The sequence below is a fragment of the Drosophila arizonae genome, chromosome 5, assembly GCF_054131065.1.
Source record: "Drosophila arizonae isolate 15081-1271.41 chromosome 5, UAZ_ARI_1.0, whole genome shotgun sequence".
NCBI lineage: Eukaryota > Metazoa > Arthropoda > Insecta > Diptera > Drosophilidae > Drosophila > Drosophila arizonae.
Window position 1 is genome coordinate 11004149 of NC_142925.1, and position 17587 is coordinate 11021735.

At 37.5% G+C, this 17587-nt stretch overlaps 1 protein-coding gene across 3 annotated transcripts; it reads right to left on the minus strand.

The window, feature by feature from the left end:
- Window positions 1-1744: 1744 nt before the first annotated feature.
- emp (epithelial membrane protein) lies at window positions 1745-17587 on the minus strand. Of its 3 annotated transcripts, none has more exons than XM_018009126.2 (7): window positions 15406-15563; window positions 7786-7897; window positions 4065-4317; window positions 3807-3980; window positions 3168-3739; window positions 2973-3094; window positions 1745-2906 (listed from the first exon to the last, which is right to left on the minus strand). In XM_018009126.2, exons 2-7 carry the CDS (start codon window positions 7844-7846, stop codon window positions 2523-2525), a joined length of 1566 nt encoding a protein of 521 aa, XP_017864615.2. In that variant the 5' UTR covers window positions 7847-7897; window positions 15406-15563; the 3' UTR covers window positions 1745-2522. The 3 variants fall into 3 exon arrangements, with proteins under 3 accessions (XP_017864615.2, XP_089326544.1, XP_089326545.1); XM_089470418.1 differs by having other exon boundaries at window positions 15294-15453; XM_089470419.1 differs by lacking the exons at window positions 7786-7897; window positions 15406-15563 and adding an exon at window positions 17419-17587.

The window sequence follows — 17587 nt, forward strand, 5'->3', positions numbered from 1 at the left end:
CAGTTGGCAAAGGCCAAACACGCTCTGCTGGCGGCTGTTGTCGCAATTGCAGGAGATAAGCCCTCAACTTGTGACCCGAGAAAGATCGAATTTACGCAAATCGTAATTTAAATTTATGTTCGTTTAGATTAATGTTTTATGGAACTGCTCCCAATTGGCATCTGCAGCCATCTGCGGCCAGTCAGCCGGTCAGCCGTTCAGTCAGTGCACCTGGCCAGGGGGCGTTCCAAAATGCATATTTTCAGCAAGATTCAAGATTTGTGTTTGCCATTGCCAATGGCTGATAACCGAGATCTGCTGATGTGATCAGCAGATGCTTCAAATCAGAGGCGGCATCAGCTTCGCTCCCATTGCGAGCAAACAGCTGAATGAGTGAATGAGCCGAGGTGCTGTCTTATCAGTGACAGACAGACCAATCGCCAGACCAATTTTATCAGCTCTCGCGAACAGTGGATCGCACTTGCCCTCGGGCATCATGTCTGGCCTATCGCAGTGAACTCTAATTGCGATGACACTCTGCGCTCGCCTTTGCATTCGCATTCGCATACATTTTAGCTGCTTCGTCTGTCCGATTTGATTCGCCAATAGAGATCCGGTATGCCGTGTGAAATACATCTCGACTAATGAGCGGACAGGCACCTCGGTTACTTAAGAGTCTTGCACCTCACAAGTGACAAAATATGTTAACCTGACATAAATCTTCCAATTTATTACCAATTAAATTTGGACTGTGGCAAACAAGTAGAGCTGACAGTTAGAATATACCCTGGAAATTGAAATTTAGTGAATATGATAGAGACTTTGTGCTGCATGAGTGAATTTGATTGACTTATTGAAAAAAAAAATAAAAATAAAATATATATGTTATACTAACTGTAAAATTCGCAAATTTAAATTGTTAAAATATATATTGATATTTTCTATTAATTTTTTAAATATGTTGAATATAATTTTTCGAATATTTTCTCTATCTTTTTATATATCACTATCAATTTTTTTGTTTTTAATTTTATATATTTTTTGTTTAAGATTTCAGTAAATATATTTTGTATATTATTTTAAGATTGTAGTCCATTGGGATTTTCTTTGTAGCGTTAAGCTCCCTGTATAATTTAAATGAAATTTAATTGAGAATCAGTTCAATTCAATGGAAATTTCAATTTCCCCACTGAGCACGTTGGCTTTGTGTTTATTATTCACTTTCATTTCAGCATGATTTGTTTTATAGCGTTTGCTCAGCATGAATTTCAAATTAATAAATTTTAATTTGTGCTCTGATAAGTTAGCTGCAAGGCCCATGATTCGGTGCAGCTGTACCTAATTATAATCTGTTTTTGAGTCGAACTATAAGAACTGCTCTAGATGATATGGAATTGTAGAATAATCTGTACTAAATTGCCATATTAAATTAAATAGCGAAATTAGCACCATTTTATTGAGGGATATTTGTAGATAAACAATGACTTATATATTCCATATATCATTGATTCATCGGACTACAAAGCTGATAGCCTGGCACCTTGGCAAAGTTTCTTAACCCTAATGGACGCAATTGAAAACCCCTATTTAAACAGACATTAATAAGCATTTCGATGCTGGCTGTACATCTAAATAGAATAGCTATTATAAAGTAGTCACATATCATCGTTAGAACAATAACAAACTGATTTATGGCAAAGCCTAAACCAAATCGAATCCCAATTCAATTCCAAGCCCATCAAAACCTTCCTCAAAAGGCAAGAAATATTCATTATGTATGTATTTGTTTTTTTAAGTGCCTAATTAAAATAATAGCGTAATTTATTGTACACATTAGAGTCATATATATTATACAGATATAGATACGATACACACACATATACACATACAACATATATGCATACACAGATATATATATATATTATTATTATTTTATATTATATTATATTATATTATTTTTAGATATATTATATTTTTGTTGTAGTTCGTTTGTAACGCATCGGAATTTTTGCCAGTCCATTCAAATTTTGTTTGTTTTTTGTCTAATCAAGCACATTTATATGAGGAACGAAACTTGAGAGAACATTAGTAAATATCAATACATATACATATATGTGTATAGATATTGATATATAGATTTTGTGAATCTTGTTTCGTTAATTGGTTTTATATTCTTTGTGACTTTCATTTGGTCATGTACAATTTTTTTTATGACATAGAATTTGGGTTTGTTTTTGAGACTTAAAATGATCACGACCGTTGCTTGACAGACCATATATATACATATACGTATATATATATATAGCTAATACACTTGAAATTTTTTATAACGATTACATAAGTACTTACAACGAGGACCTATCATACATACAATATACAGTATAAGTACATACACATAAGTCTTCCCAGCTCCATTTGTTCTAGACTAAACGCACTCGGAGAGATTTTGCCTGTGAGTTCCCTAGCTAAAAGAAAATTCCATTTTAAGACTAACGCGCCGACTAAAAATATTTTGAAGAAGTTCAGCGCGAGGCGAGGCCTCTTCAATATCTGCCATTGGGAGGGTTCTCCTTGTTCTGCTTCTTGTTCATGTCCACTTGGGCGGTGGCCAGGTAATTGGAGCCCTCCAAGTGCAGTGTGCTCTGCCTGTGCGAGTTGCGAATCAAGCAGAAGGTGGAGAGCAACAGAAGCACCAGGCCCAGGGTGCACAGGCTCACGATGAGAACGACGCGAATTTTGGGCGGAACATTCTCGGCGAAGCGCATCATGTCCGTGACCTCGTTGGGCAGCGAATCGATGCCCTCCTCAAACCATAAAATGGGGAAAATAATATCCGGGAAATTGGCCACCTGCTTGATGTCGAACACCTGGCTGACGGCCAAGTTGATCTGGATGCGAGCGCTCACACGCAGAGTGGTGCCCGTTGTCTGAAGAAGAGGAAGAAATAGTTACATTCAAGATCAGCTAGTAGAGCGCCAATTCTATATGCTTACGGGCTGCACATCGAAGTAGAACTGATGCCTCTCCTTCATGGGCGGCGAAATGCCCTCGACCTGAGTGCGCAGACTGTCGTCGGCCAAGTAGAAATGCGGGAAGCTCAACATAATGGGCGAGTCTACAGAAGAGAGAGAGCGAGAGAGAGATCAGCTATAGAAATGTCGAGATCTAAGGGTGTTGGCTAGGCTTACCGTATTGACACAGCGACACATTGAAGAGGCCGTTGGGCGAGCAGGAGGGCTTGCCCGCTGGACAATAGCACATGTTATCCGGATGGCTTTCCACATCGGCGAATACCCATTCGGGCGGTGTGAAACGATAGGCGGGCACATTGTTGGGCGTGTCCACCTCACGCTCAAAGACCAATGGCAGCAGACGACATAGATCCTTGTCGTATACCTCGAGCATGCGATCCTTGGTAATGTGCGGCGGAAAGATGGAGCCATCGGTGCCATCCAGACGATTGCAATTGTCCGTTGTCCAGTGCGGCAAATGTGTTTTTCCATTGAACTTGTCAATGATGCCGTATTGCTTGATGTTCTCGGTGCCCGTGAAGACAGTGACACGATCCGATGAGGTGCCGTTCTTGCCATAGAGCAAGCCGAACTCCTCGTAGGGCAGCTTTTGTTCCTTGGGCACGACATCCTTTGCCAGCTTGAGCAGAGGATCCTCGTAGCCCCAGAGCAGCTGACCCACAGAGACTTGCACGAATGGCTTGATCTTCAATATATCCATGATGCTGGCCATGGCCAAGCGCAGGAATCTGAAATAGATCAAAATGTTCCACTTAGATCTGACATGGCAATAGGGAATTAAATTTCCTCTCTTACCTGGCGGCATGTTTGCTCTGTGAGGTGGCACTCAACATGGGTATATTGGGCACAATGACCACATCGTCTTCGGGACCAGCCGACAGATCTTCACGGAACTTGTAGATCTTGCGCAGATTATAGCTCAGCGTGCCATTGTCATTCTCCACAATGTTCACCTTTTCCCATGTCTCGCTGCAAAATTGCAAAATCAAATCATTAACATTTCAAGTGGGAGAGAGAGAGAGAGAGAGAGGGAGTGGGAGATCTTGAACTTACGTGTAAACATAGGGTCCCACTTCATCGACAATGGCCTTGGAGCCGTTGCTTAGGAAATCATCCGCATTAGTCACGTTGTACACATACAAGCTGATGTGCGGCTCAACGGGAGGCTTGGCCCACCAGCCAAAGGTCTTGGAGCCGGGTCGCAGCGCAATCATGCGATCAACGATCGCATTGATTAGCACCGAAAATTCACAGGCCACCAAAACTCCACCAATTAGTAAAAGGACGGCGATTATAATAGTAATCCCTGCAGTACCAGAGAAAGATAGAGAGAGAGAGAGAGAGAGAGAGAGAGAGAGAGAGAAGAGAAAGAGAAAACAAATTTCATTTAATAATAATTCGTTTGACTTATCCTCTATGCCATATGCTCTGAGCAATGATTCATCTGGGGGAAATCTCAGCTCAGCTCGCTTTGTGCACCCAGTGCACGTACTTCATTTTTCACCTTTCAAGCTGAACCCAAAGAGCTAATAAAGGCGTCGCCGCCTGATTTGTGTTAAATGATATGAGTTCAAATCTTACAGATGCGTTGCACACACCAGATGAATCATAGAAGTAATATCTAGATATACCTATATTATATACATATATTATATACTTTATATATTATTTGGATTCCAGTCAATATGCGAATAGATCACAGACTCATTTTCTATTGCTATAAATGTTTACCTTAATGAGAGCTAATCTTCTTTTTCTGAGGTGTGAATCTTCACAGCAAGCAATTTCAACAAATTAGTTAAACAAAGTGGAATTATTAAACTAGGTATGTATATTTAGCTGAAAATCAATGACTATAACTTTTGGGTGAAAGATCAAAGACTCTACAAATTTTACTACTTTTAAAACATAGGGCTGAGATCTCAACTTTTGTTTAGTAAACGATTCATGTATTTAAATTTATTTTAAAACCGGATTTTTGTCCGGGTAATTTTAAGAATTTTATTAGCTAATGAATATGAAATGTATAATTAAAGACATTTATAACATGTATCTGAAATATGATAATAATCGTAAGAAGAAAAAAAAAATTCTATTTCTCGCATGAGACTCTATACTTTGATCTTTCTTTTCAACTTTACCAGATTTCTGATAAGCTGTATTCAGCTTAAAACAGAGTTCGAATTATTAATTTCATTTTGTTTTGTTGCATTGTGTTGCCTTGGCTAACTTTTCTAGACGTTTCAGTCACTCCGCTTAGCAGACTCTTTCATAGTAATTCAGCTGGAATGGTAAAACTTAACTGTTGCATAGCTGTTGACCTTCGCCCCTTTGGCTCGATCCATAATTGCGAATGCAAACCAAGCAAAGCTAGGATCGGCAAGGTTAATCAGTGTCGCGCCGCTGTCCAGAAGAAGTGATATGTTTGGCTCTTTTCAGAAATGTCTCGAATTTAGTTTGAAGTATGTATATTTTTTACATTGATCAACACCTTCAATGGGTTTCTCCAATACCTAATCAATTTCATTAATAAATATCAGAGTCTAGTGTGTTAATTCACATTGATTAGCTAAAAAGTTGATGCCCATATTTATATAATAAACCGATAATCGATAGATCGTAAATCCAAGCAAAGTTCATAGACTCATCTCTGAGTCGAAAATCCATTCGTTCCGTTATTTTTAGCACATTTCGTTTGGTTTGTGGCTAGTTGATCTGGCGACCTTATAGCATTGTTCGTTCCTCAGTTAATTAATTCAAGTTATACGAACGAAGCAAAGCTGCAATTAGCTATTAATCATCCGATTGAATAATTGTATAAATTAATGAACCTCTATGAACGTCGGCTTGTTTTTCCAGAAAGTCGACTTATCAATGCATTTATTAAAGCCCAACTAACTAACCGATTATTATACCAGTTATGATAGCCAGCTATTGAGCCGTAAGCTCCACTTGTTAGCCCTCACGTCAGCTTGCAATGCGAAGTGCAATTATTTATTATCCTCGCCATTGAAACTCTACTCGAGTATTATTGTGTGTAAACAAATCGAATGCATATATACGTATGTATGCGTGTATCTATATTTATTTACACAACTTTAGAACGCAAAAATCAAATTCTTTCGGCTGATTCATCAAGAATGTGTGAAGTTGTTGACGCCAGGTAAACATCGACTTGGCTGACTGACTGTCTGAATAACTGTCTGTCTATGCGCAATGTGTAAAAGACCTTGACAATGTCAAGAAAGCGCCGCCGCATAGCCATCTTCCATGTATATACATATATATATACACATATATATATAATATCTGGTATCTGCCATCAATTAGAATTCAAAATTGAAATACCTGTAAAACCAGTCATAGCGAAACAGTCAACAAAACAGCCAGCCAGCTATTCAGTTGGTAATAATTGAGTTCGATTTCAATGCAGTACGGAAATAATACACCTATTCAGTAATACAATACCAGCTCTTGCTGGAATGTAACTGAAAACCTTTATGCACCAAAGGTTTATACAATTCGATTGAGGCCCAAGCTACTTGGAAATATTTCAGGTGCATTTTCAGGAAATTGATAAATTTGTTAGCTATACTTTCTTTTGTATTGGTTAAGGTGGTTAAACCCAGTCTTAGTCCAATCTAATCTGGCAGCTCTCTTAAGAACTGTTTGTGATAATCTTAATCCATAAAATCTGAAGGGCTTTTTCATTCGGATTCTGCACAAATTTTAAATATTATGGCAAACCTCTGGAAATTTCAAACCTTCCAAAAGTCCTATATGAACTACATTTAGCCAAGGGACTCGTACCTTCAGACACTGAAAAGTTTTCATACTTAGAGCATCATTTTCAGCTACCTGGCAACACTCTGGACAGCCCCTCCCCTGAAGTTTCCCAACCAAGTAAATATAAATTGATCAAGTAAATATTAATTAATCATAGGGACCCCCATCGTTCGGGCTATAAATTAAAATTTTCGATTATCTGGCAACTCTTAGCCTATTTTATTAGCTTATTAGCCAGACTGCTATACATCCATAGCCGCCTGATTGGCTGCTTAGGAATTTAATTTACTATCAAGTTGACTTTCAATCAAGAGCTTATTTAGCTGTTACAAATCTTTTAATCGTTGCTCTCTTAATTAACTGCGTCTAATTCATTCGCTTTGTCAGTCAGAAAACTGTGACGAGCTGCTCTGACTCGGACTGTATAATTGTAATTGATTTAAATTAAAGACGGAAATAGCCAACACTTTTATATAACTTATAATGTGGTTGAGTAATGTGTTTAGCCATTCAGGTAAAGCCCTAAACTTTGAAACACCACAGAAAAATCTCAAAAAGGTTCCATGAAGTTCTCTAGAGTTGAAAGCAATTAACATTATATTAGATTAGCACTAATGGAATTTAAATGCTAATAAACCACTTGAGAAAAAAGTTGGTTTAGGAAAAACTTGTATCAAAGTAAAGTAAAGTAAGTAAAGTCAACTAAAACAAATGGAATTTTCTACCCAAGAATTGTGACTTAACAGAGAAGTATTCCAAATTGCAGACGCAAGAGATTTGCGTAAGCAAGAATCACCTACACTTGCAGCTATTTTATCAATAGTTTAAAATATATGATAAACGCATTTTAGCAATCTGGCAACGTTGGCCTCATTAAGCTAACTGCGGCTGATTGATTTTCCCAGGCAATAAATGTACTAAAACCTTGCAATTTGCATTTATATCTTATATCTACAAACCACATCCGACTTTTGAATGCTCTACTTACACCATTTGCGCAGATATGTGCTGGAGAGTTTGGTACAAAGTTTGTGTTTGGGTCCGTTCATGTTGTGATCGTTGTGCGGATGTCAAAGTGTGAAACGCCTTCTGGTGCAGAACTATAAATAGCAGAACAGAAATAATTATAATAAACTGCGATAAAGATGCAAATCTGGTTTTAAATTAAGGCCGAGCATCGTTAACTTGGCTAGTTGTTAATGAAAGTCTAGCTAGGAATGCATAAGTTGATTGCCGGGCAAAGTTTCAGAACTTTGTTGATAATAAAAAATAAAATGATCATTATGATGATCATGATGAGCGTGATGATGACGCTGATGTTGATAATTATTGTTTAGATGTCTTGGGTTCTCTACATACGATCCGTGTATATATTAGCCACGCTCAAGTCTAAAGTGTAGCAGTCAAGTTTAACTCGTTCGGAGAGGGCCGAGCTCTGAACCTCAAACTCAGACACGTTTCAGGGCAAACTGGCCTTGTCCGCTGTGTTGTATAGTTTTTTTTTTTTTTTTTTTTTTTTTTTTTTTTTGTTTTCTGTTTTCTGATTTTTATACCCTGAACCCATTGAAAATGGGAAATCAGGGTATAATGGTTTTGTTGAAATGTATGTAACAGGCAGAAGGAGGCGTGGCAGACCCCACAAAGTATATATATTCTTGATCAGGGTGACGAGCTGAGTTGATTTGGCCCTGTCCGTCTGTCTGTCTGTCCGTCTGTCCGTCTGTCCGTCTGTCCGTATGTTTGAACGCGTCGATTTCCGAAGATATAAGAGCTAGAGACTTCAAATTTTTTGTAAAATGTTCGTAATTACAGCGCGGATATCGAGTTTATCATTAAAATTCGATAACTCATCCCGATCTTTTTTATCGATAAAAAACCTTATCGAAACCCAGTTATAAAATTATATCTTCTACACCTTTATTGCTAGAGTCTCCAAACTTTTTATATATGCTTATATGCAATTTATACAATTTCGGTTTTTGTTAAAATTTACCCCCCACCTCTAAATTCACCCCCTCACCCTCACTTTGTAAAACGCGTATTTCAAATACTAGAGACTTGTGCTTTGGCAATTACATGCATATTCATGTTATAATCATAATCTGAAAGTTTCATGAAGATCGTACGTCCACAAAAAAAGTTATTAAACAATTAAGTTCTCATAGTAAGCGCACACTGCAGCCCATGCGTGTTTATGCGTGGGTGCTTGTGTGTGTATGTGTTTGTGTATGTGTGTATGTTTCTTGTGTAAGCTGAAAGACGCGAAAAATTATTGAAATAGCTAGCACTCCAAGGGTTCAGGGGATCTCGTAGTCGAGCAGTCTCGACTAGAGCTTTCTTACTTGTTTTTTCTTTACATTTTTTTCTATATTTTTCCATTGGTTAATTTATCAGACAACGTTTTTGAATACTCTCTTTGGCATTTCGTGTGTTATATAATCTTTTAGTTTTGGTTTTTGTTTTTCAGAACGTTGTCAAGTCAGCAATTGTTTTTCAGAGTTCTCTAGAGCTATTTTAAAGATTTCGTAAACCTTATTTAATGGGTTGTTCGACTTTGTTTTCGCTTTTGTTGTTGACAATAGGCATCGACATGATTGGGTCCATGAATAGAGCCCGCCCGGGTAAGCCTCAACTCCAGCAGAAGCAGTCAGACAATTAAACAAAAGACAAAGAAATCGTTTTTTGCCAAAACGCTGAACGTCTTAATAGCCATGCGTATAGACGCATAAACGCATATTTACAAAAACTAGGTAGAGCTCTACAAATGCTGAACTATGTAATACCTAGTATAAAACCTTTTACAGACTTCGAATTATGTTTAACAGTCATTTTCTTAACATTAAACAAAGTTGGGGAAGTAACGCTCGTATATACATACGTCTAAAGTTTTTATAGCTCTTCAGTTTCTGACTGCTAATAGCAGTTGAAAACTATTAGAAAACAATTATAAATATTAAACTGCATAGCCATATATACGGAAACATATTTATTATGATTATTATTATGAAGTTAATGATGAACTTATCATTAAAAAAAAACTAATGGTCATTTCAGAATAATTATCATGATCAGCATCATTTTCATTAACAAATGCCATTATAAATGATCATTACATTGTTCATTATTATAATAGCTATGAATATTGCAGATATTTTATTATCGTTCTCATTATAATTACAAATATAAACAATACTATAAAATTTTAACTATTATATGTACTAAAAAATCGTAAGCCTTTGATTTATTTTTAATATATTAAAAAAAAAAAAAAAATATATATATAGATATATATATATATATATATATATAGATATATATATATATATATATATATATATATATATATATATATATATATATATATATATATATATATATATATATATATATATATATATATATATATTATTCGATATTATATATATTAATATAAATATATATACATATATGATATTTGATTAATAATTTAAAATCAAGTAAATTAAATTAATAAAAAACACAAACAAAAAAAAATTTTTTTTATAAATAAATAAAGTATATATAAGCATACATTAAATTAATACAAAATTGAATTGTTTTAAATTAAAAAATAATAATAATAATAATAGAAATAACAATAATAATAATAATAAATAAACATATATAAAAAAAAATAACCATCAGCCGATAAAATACAAAATACAAAAAAAATTAAAGACGAAGTAAAGCGTAGTCCCCTCACTGCGTCCGCCTTGCACCAGGTCAGGGCTGAGACTGATCAGGCTCTTGTTCAGGCGCGCCCTTTATAGCTGCCGAAATTACACTCAAAGTGGATCGATCAGCTCTTGAGAGCATTTCAAGGTTCATTTTATGCTCACTGCAGAAGAGTAATTCAGTAGGGAGAATACTAAGCAGAAGAAAAGGCAGAGCAAGGGTCGCTCGACTCTTTTGCTTTCCTCTTATAGACTATTGCTCTACACAGCAACAGCATACTCTCTCTGCACATTTCGAGAACAGGGTATTAAAATGCTGTTGCCAATACGCTGAGCATCTTAATAGCCAGGCTCGTCTTGGCATATACGCATATATTAAAAGAGTGTGTATGAAAATACAAAATTTTTAATTTTAATTTTGGCAAACACCTTGACCGAGGCCAGGGCCTCAATATTGCGGTTGCCCCTATTGTAGTTGTTGTTGTTGTTGTTGATGTTGCTGGTGCTGCTGTCGCTGTTGGGCCATAATTTCTATAAAGCGTTGCCTGTTTGCTTTCAAACCGCTTGATTATTGACAATTGCAGGCACAGGCAGGCATCATAAAATATTAAAAAACAAATCTGACTTTGATGAATACATTTATTAACCAAGCCATTTGCAAGCGCCGCACGAAACAATAGAAAATCCAAACAACGACAACGACAACGACGACAACGAAAACTTTTTTAATTGTCAGTGCGTCAATTTTTGCCGTCTTATCTAGTTGTTAGCAATACAGATCTTTTCACTGAGCGGAATGCAGTTGAGGTTCTTATAAGCCAGCGTCAAGGTGGCGTCTATATAGGCTGGCAACGCATCTCAGATACCTGACTATATCTGGATTTTTTTTTTATAGCAACAATATCTGTTTCTATGGTCAACAGCAACGCCAATTGGCATTTGGCTTATGGGCACGTTTCTGTTGCGCGTTGCAACAAGAAGAAGTAGAAGTTGGAGAGAGAAAAACGCATATCTGCGTGTCGGCCAGTTTGTGTCTGTGTTTATTTGCAGTTAAACAGCACTTGACCATGTCACGGAAATGCTTGACCAACTAAGCCACAAGTTAATACTGTTTTTGCCTTGGCTGCACTCTTTTTGTATTTGGATGTGATATACCCTGCACTTGAGAGTTGGCTAAGCGAACTGAATGCATTTTGTAGCACAAAAGTTAGGAAGGAAATGAGAGAGTAAGTTAAGTAGTTTGGTACAGGGTATCTTGAGGCCTGTAGCGAGCTAAGCTTTGATATTGATATATGTAAACATTCTCTTAGATTCAGTCTACTACAGGGTATTTTCGCAGTCTAATACAGAGAATCTATTATGTCTGAGAGTTCACTTGTTTTATGGTTGCTTCTAAGAGAGCTATCCCAAAGGATAGGACTCTCTTTCATTCAAATTTAATCAATCTGATAGCAATAAACAGTAACCATATTTATTGATGGGTATTTGGCGAATCATTAAAATCTGCTTGCAGAGCTTGTCCACAGTTTGTACTTTGCCCCGAACACACACACACACACACACGCTTACACATACAAAGCAGATATTGGCTTGTGTATTGAACGGCGCTTAGTGTGCTCTGAAGGTCGTCCCGCTATTAGATATAATAACAATAACAACAACAACTACTGCCACAACTACAACAAACAACATCAGCAGCAGCAACAATCGAAAATGATCGGCTCAGGTAGGAATAAATTGCGCCAAACAGTTATTGACGCCAGAGAGCCAAATGCTTGGACCACGTTCAGATGGGTTTTGTCGCATGACATGCGTATTGAATAGTAATTAACTAATATAATTATTATTATTTTGTGCGCTTTTCGGGCGACATTCAGCCGATGAACAATTGACCATTGAGCCATAAATCAGGTAACAAATTGTTTTGGCCACTGAATGCCAAAATGGCTCTGCCCACAATTTTTTTTTTTTCTTTTTTCTGATTTGTCGTTGCTTTTTTTTACGTTTGGCAAGTTCAATGAATGCCAATTACAGTGAGAGAAACGATCGTATATCAAGTATGATTTGTGTTTATTTTAGCCGTTTCGATTAGAAATCGCCAGCGAAATAATATTGTCCAAACAGTCATAAACAGCTGATATTATATAGCTCAAGCTGATATTAATGAAAATTGGGAAACAGATGTATATACATATATACATTTATGGAAATGCCTTACTGTTGCAGTTGCCGTGCGCTGACGTGCGGTAATAACAGCTGTTGCTTTATCACAAATGGGAAATCGGAGAAAATCACAAGGGAGTGTAACTTACACTCAGCTTTTGCCTGTATTAAGTAATATGCATTGCTTACTATTTTAATAAACAAGAGAATCGAGTAATAATCTACTAATAAGAACGATCGAATGATAAGAATGAGAAATAAGAGGTGAGCACTGCTAGCAGTTAGACGAATATACATATCTGCATGCTATATACCTTAAAGTAATATAATTATCAATATAGCGGTATTAATAGCGACAAACTAAGTAAATAAGATATGAATGCCAGCAATAGCCAGCTGTTGCCTATCTACATACATAAACGCAATCATTATTCTTTTAATGAATAGCAGAAAGTGGCTTGAAAAATTATATGAATTAGAAATCAAGTAGCCCCGTTTATATATAGCATTCTGCTTTTGTCCGCCAGCACAATGAACAGGCTTCTCTCCTTTGGCAAAGCGAAGAGAGCTTTGCATCAAATGGAATTCTTAGCGCTTAGCTTTTGTTTGTGACCCTTAATTCTTCCGTTAAATATCTAATGCAATTCTAGTTTTTTTGTAGTCCACTAGAGCTACGCCTTAAGTTAGGCAATACTACATATAACGAAATATTTCAGACCAAATCTGTCATTAATCGGCTATATCTGTAGCTAAATTATCAGCGACATATGTAATCAGCTTTAGGCACTTGAACATATTTACTGCTGGTTTTGTATACTTCAAGTGTAATTGTTTGTGTTCAGCTTGTTGCTTTTTTTTCTAATTAACAACTGTTGGGCGTTTAACGTGAAATCGCGTTTTTTTTTTTTTTTTGCTATTTAGCAGAACTCCATGCCAATCCACTCCACTCCACTCCACTTCAATAGAAACTTACTTTCTAAACGAAGGTGCTGAGTGGGCAACTGAGAGTGCTACTGGCTGGCAGCTGAGAATCTCGGAGAGCGCTTTCAATGCCAACAGCAAGTTGCAAGCCAAAGCCGCCGTGAGATGCCGCATAATTTCACTGCGTTTATAATGTTGCACAAACACAGAAACAGCAAAAGCAACAGCAACAGAGCAGCTTTAGCAGTAGCAGTAGCTACTTAGTGTAAACAATTACCCTGACCCAATTTTATGTAGTTGCTTTAGCCGTCGGTTGTTGTTATTGTTGTCGGTGACTTTGGCCGGGCCAAAAAGTGAGCGACGTAGCTGTTGACAATTTTTCGTTATATTTAAAGTTTATTTTTTGGCTCTCGACTATTGTTTTTGTTGCATTTGATAATATGTGTAAAATAAAGTGATTTAAAATTGTTGCTTTTTGTTGTTGCTTAGCTAGACAATGGCGTGTCTCAGTGACAACGCCAGTTCGTTCCATCTTGGCAGTAGGTCAGTTTTCTGTTATTGCTGCAACATGTTATTCAAGAAAGAGCGAGCGGGAGAGAGAGAGACACTGAGATAGCAGCTATTACAGACAAAGCGCGACAATTGTCGCAGAGCACGCAATTTTTATAAAATGAATCATTTTAACGGTGTCTGCAAATTAACGCAAAGGGCGTTTACTTAGCCGGATAAACTGAAGTGGCACACAAACACCCACCGCAGCGTGCCTTTCGCTCTCTGTCGGATAAAACGGATATTTGTATATAAATAGCTTTAGCGGCACTTGTTGCGCACGCAAGCTGTGAGCTGCGTGTGCCAAAGGGCTTTTACTTAGCCGGATAATAATGCAAACAGCAGACACGCACTCTCCCTCTCTCTTTCTCTCACTCCTTCTTTCTCTGTCTGGCTCACCCGCTCTCTTTTTGATAAAACGGATATTTGGATAAATGGTTGTTGGTTATGTGGTCAGCGTCTTGCATTTATTTATTTATATATTTGTGCGCGCTTCACTTTGATTTTGATGTTTAGCTTTTATTTCGTTTTGAGTGGCTGCTTCTTCGTGGCGTCAACAGCGAAATTTCACTTTTTCCACATAAGTAATCATAAAAACTATGCACGTACACACACACACAAGATGCAAGAGTGTGCATGCGTGTGTGTATGTGTGTGTCTGTTTGTGTATGTTACATAGCTACACATGTATCTTAATGATTTTCCGCTTTGCCTGCGCTGCTCTTAAAGCCAATAAGCATGTTCATTCGGTTTCATTTGGCTGGGCCTACTGGCAAGGTCTTGCGACATGATAACTTAAGCGATATATATATTAATATATATATTTGTATATCTATACACATATGTATGTATTCGTATTTGTATTAAATCTGTATCGATGTGGCATATTATCGTGGCCTGTCTGCAACTTTTACTGCGGCAGCGCTCTGGAATGCGACTACCGTGCACAGTGGGCAAGTGTAAGTACACTTGTTGCCTGTTTCGATTTTGTGAAAGACACACGGGCAAACAACAACAACAACAACAGCAAAGGCAATAGCAACAGCAACAACTGCCACAACCACAGCAATAGCAGCCGCAATATTGGCTTGCCAGGCAACCGCAGGCATTTCAAAATAGTAAAATTAACACAAAGACAAACACACGTACGGACACTCGCACACACACTCACATATATACTAATGCACACCGTCTAAAAGCGTGCACGAGTCGGCTTTAACAGTGTATTTGGTATGCAGTCAAGATTCTTGGCTTAAAATGAATTTTTTTATTGTTTAACGCACCCGGCAACGTCGAAAGAGAAACGACTTGAACGCCAGCAAAGCCGCTGAATAACTGAAGACTTGAAATGCGCGCACAACGAAAGATGTTTAGGCAGCGGCCGCACAGTCGCAAAAGCTCAAGCTTAGCTTGAATTGCGACAAAAACCAGATAAACAGGTAACAAACGCAAACGGTCAGCGACGTCGCAACGCCGCAACATCGTCGGCGTCAAAAGCGAGAGTAAGCTTCAGTGCGCGGCGCTCACTGCTCACTGCTCGCCGCTCACTCAGCTCAGTAGCTGCTGCGCTGCTCACTCAGCTTTGCGCTCAGAGCGGCGAGTGCAGCGTAAAAGCTTTTTAGTGCAAACGCCGCCTTGCAAATGCAATTGATAAAAAGCTCTATTGAATGGCGTTGTCATGCATGATTATTGCTGCTACTGCCGCTGCCGCTGCTGCTGCTGCGCTGCTGGCGTGCTGCTTTTGCTATTTGTGTTATGTGCGGGCTGATAAAAACAAGTTTGTTGCTTGCATTGAAGTCTTTCGTTTCGTATCGTTTCATTTTATGCTGTCGCTGCCAAAACGTGCAACGACAACAAACATATCTTTGATTTCCACATACACGCAAATCATTATATGCCCAAAAAACGAGTAAATGACTAACAATTTGTCGTCTCGCTTTGCGAAACATAACAATTTTAAGAATGTATAACAACAAAAATGTTGTTGCTATTACTGTTGATGTTGAAGTTGCTGTTGTTGTGGTGTCTGGTGTTTGGTGTCCAACTTGACACAACCCTCGCCATTGCGCAAGGTTGCATTAAGATGTGGTCGCTTGTTGTTGCAATTCTTGTTATTCTTGCCAGTTGCAACACACGTACATATATTTACACCAGAATTGTTTATCTTCACATTTACTTAACATAGAAAACTATGACAAGAAAAACCAAATGTAAATTTGCTGTGGGCATAACACACGCAGAGTCAGCTGGAAAAACAAAAATAATGATGGAAAAAAAAAACTTACAAAAACTTGTTGCATTTGCATTGCAGTTGAACTGGAAATATATATATTGAATAGGAAATAGTAAAGTGAGTAGACTTCACTTATGGCTTAGAAGTGTTTGCCCAAGTGGGAAATATTCGCCTCAACTCATGTGCTTAGCCAGAATCGGGTCTGTAAGTGTTTTTCCAATGCAATTTATTGTTTATACAGTTACTTCGCTGAAAACTTTGGGGGGATACGTCCGTTAAGCATTGCTACAGTTCCAACAAGGTTAATTTGGCTGACCTTGAACTACATCGATGACACCCCACACAGACACATACACACACACACACACACACATACGCACACGCAAGCCGTTGCAGTTAATAGGCCTATTCAAGACACAAACTCTAAACGAATTACAACTTTGTATGCCAATAAGGCTAACCGGCTTGCATGCGACCTTTCTGTTTATGTAAAATGACATACAAACTGGCATATTTGTTGCTTCTTTTTTTTAACGATCTCATAAATATTAAATCACAAAACATGAAACATGAGGTATGAATAGACAAACGTAAAATGCCCTGAAATGGCACGGATAAACGAGGCTGACAGAAGCTAGAGCCAGAATACATATCTAACATACATTTACCATGAGCCGAACCTTAAACTTATGCTATTTGCTAAGAAATAAGCAAACCTTCAAAGTTTTATGGGCTTTATAACAAGGCAAAATTAGAAAGAGACAGAGATAGAGTGAGTGTAAGGATAAGAGTGAGAGACACATAGACGGTGGAAGTAAAGGAAAGTGAATCTAGAGAAACACATAGAAAAATATAGTATAAAATACTGAATAAATATATAGAGAAGATATAGGTATTACAACAAATCATTTCGAATAGATCGCAGTTAAGCTTACATTTGTTGAAAGCAGTTTAGATGTAATGAGATGAGTTTGCGTGCTATCAATTGGGCCTACGTGAGGTCTCCCCCCTTCTGTTCCCCAACCCCTAAAATACAATTACTGTCACATTTTTTCTTACTTACGGAGACAAATATTGCAAAAAAGACCCATTATGAACTATGCCAATGTCTGTAACCAGAATTTTGAATTTCAAATTCAATTTGAATAGGTGGGGAAAACGGAAAACAAACAAAAAACAAACAACAAATAGTTGGAAATTTTTTTATGTAAACTTTTGAGACTATTTTTGGC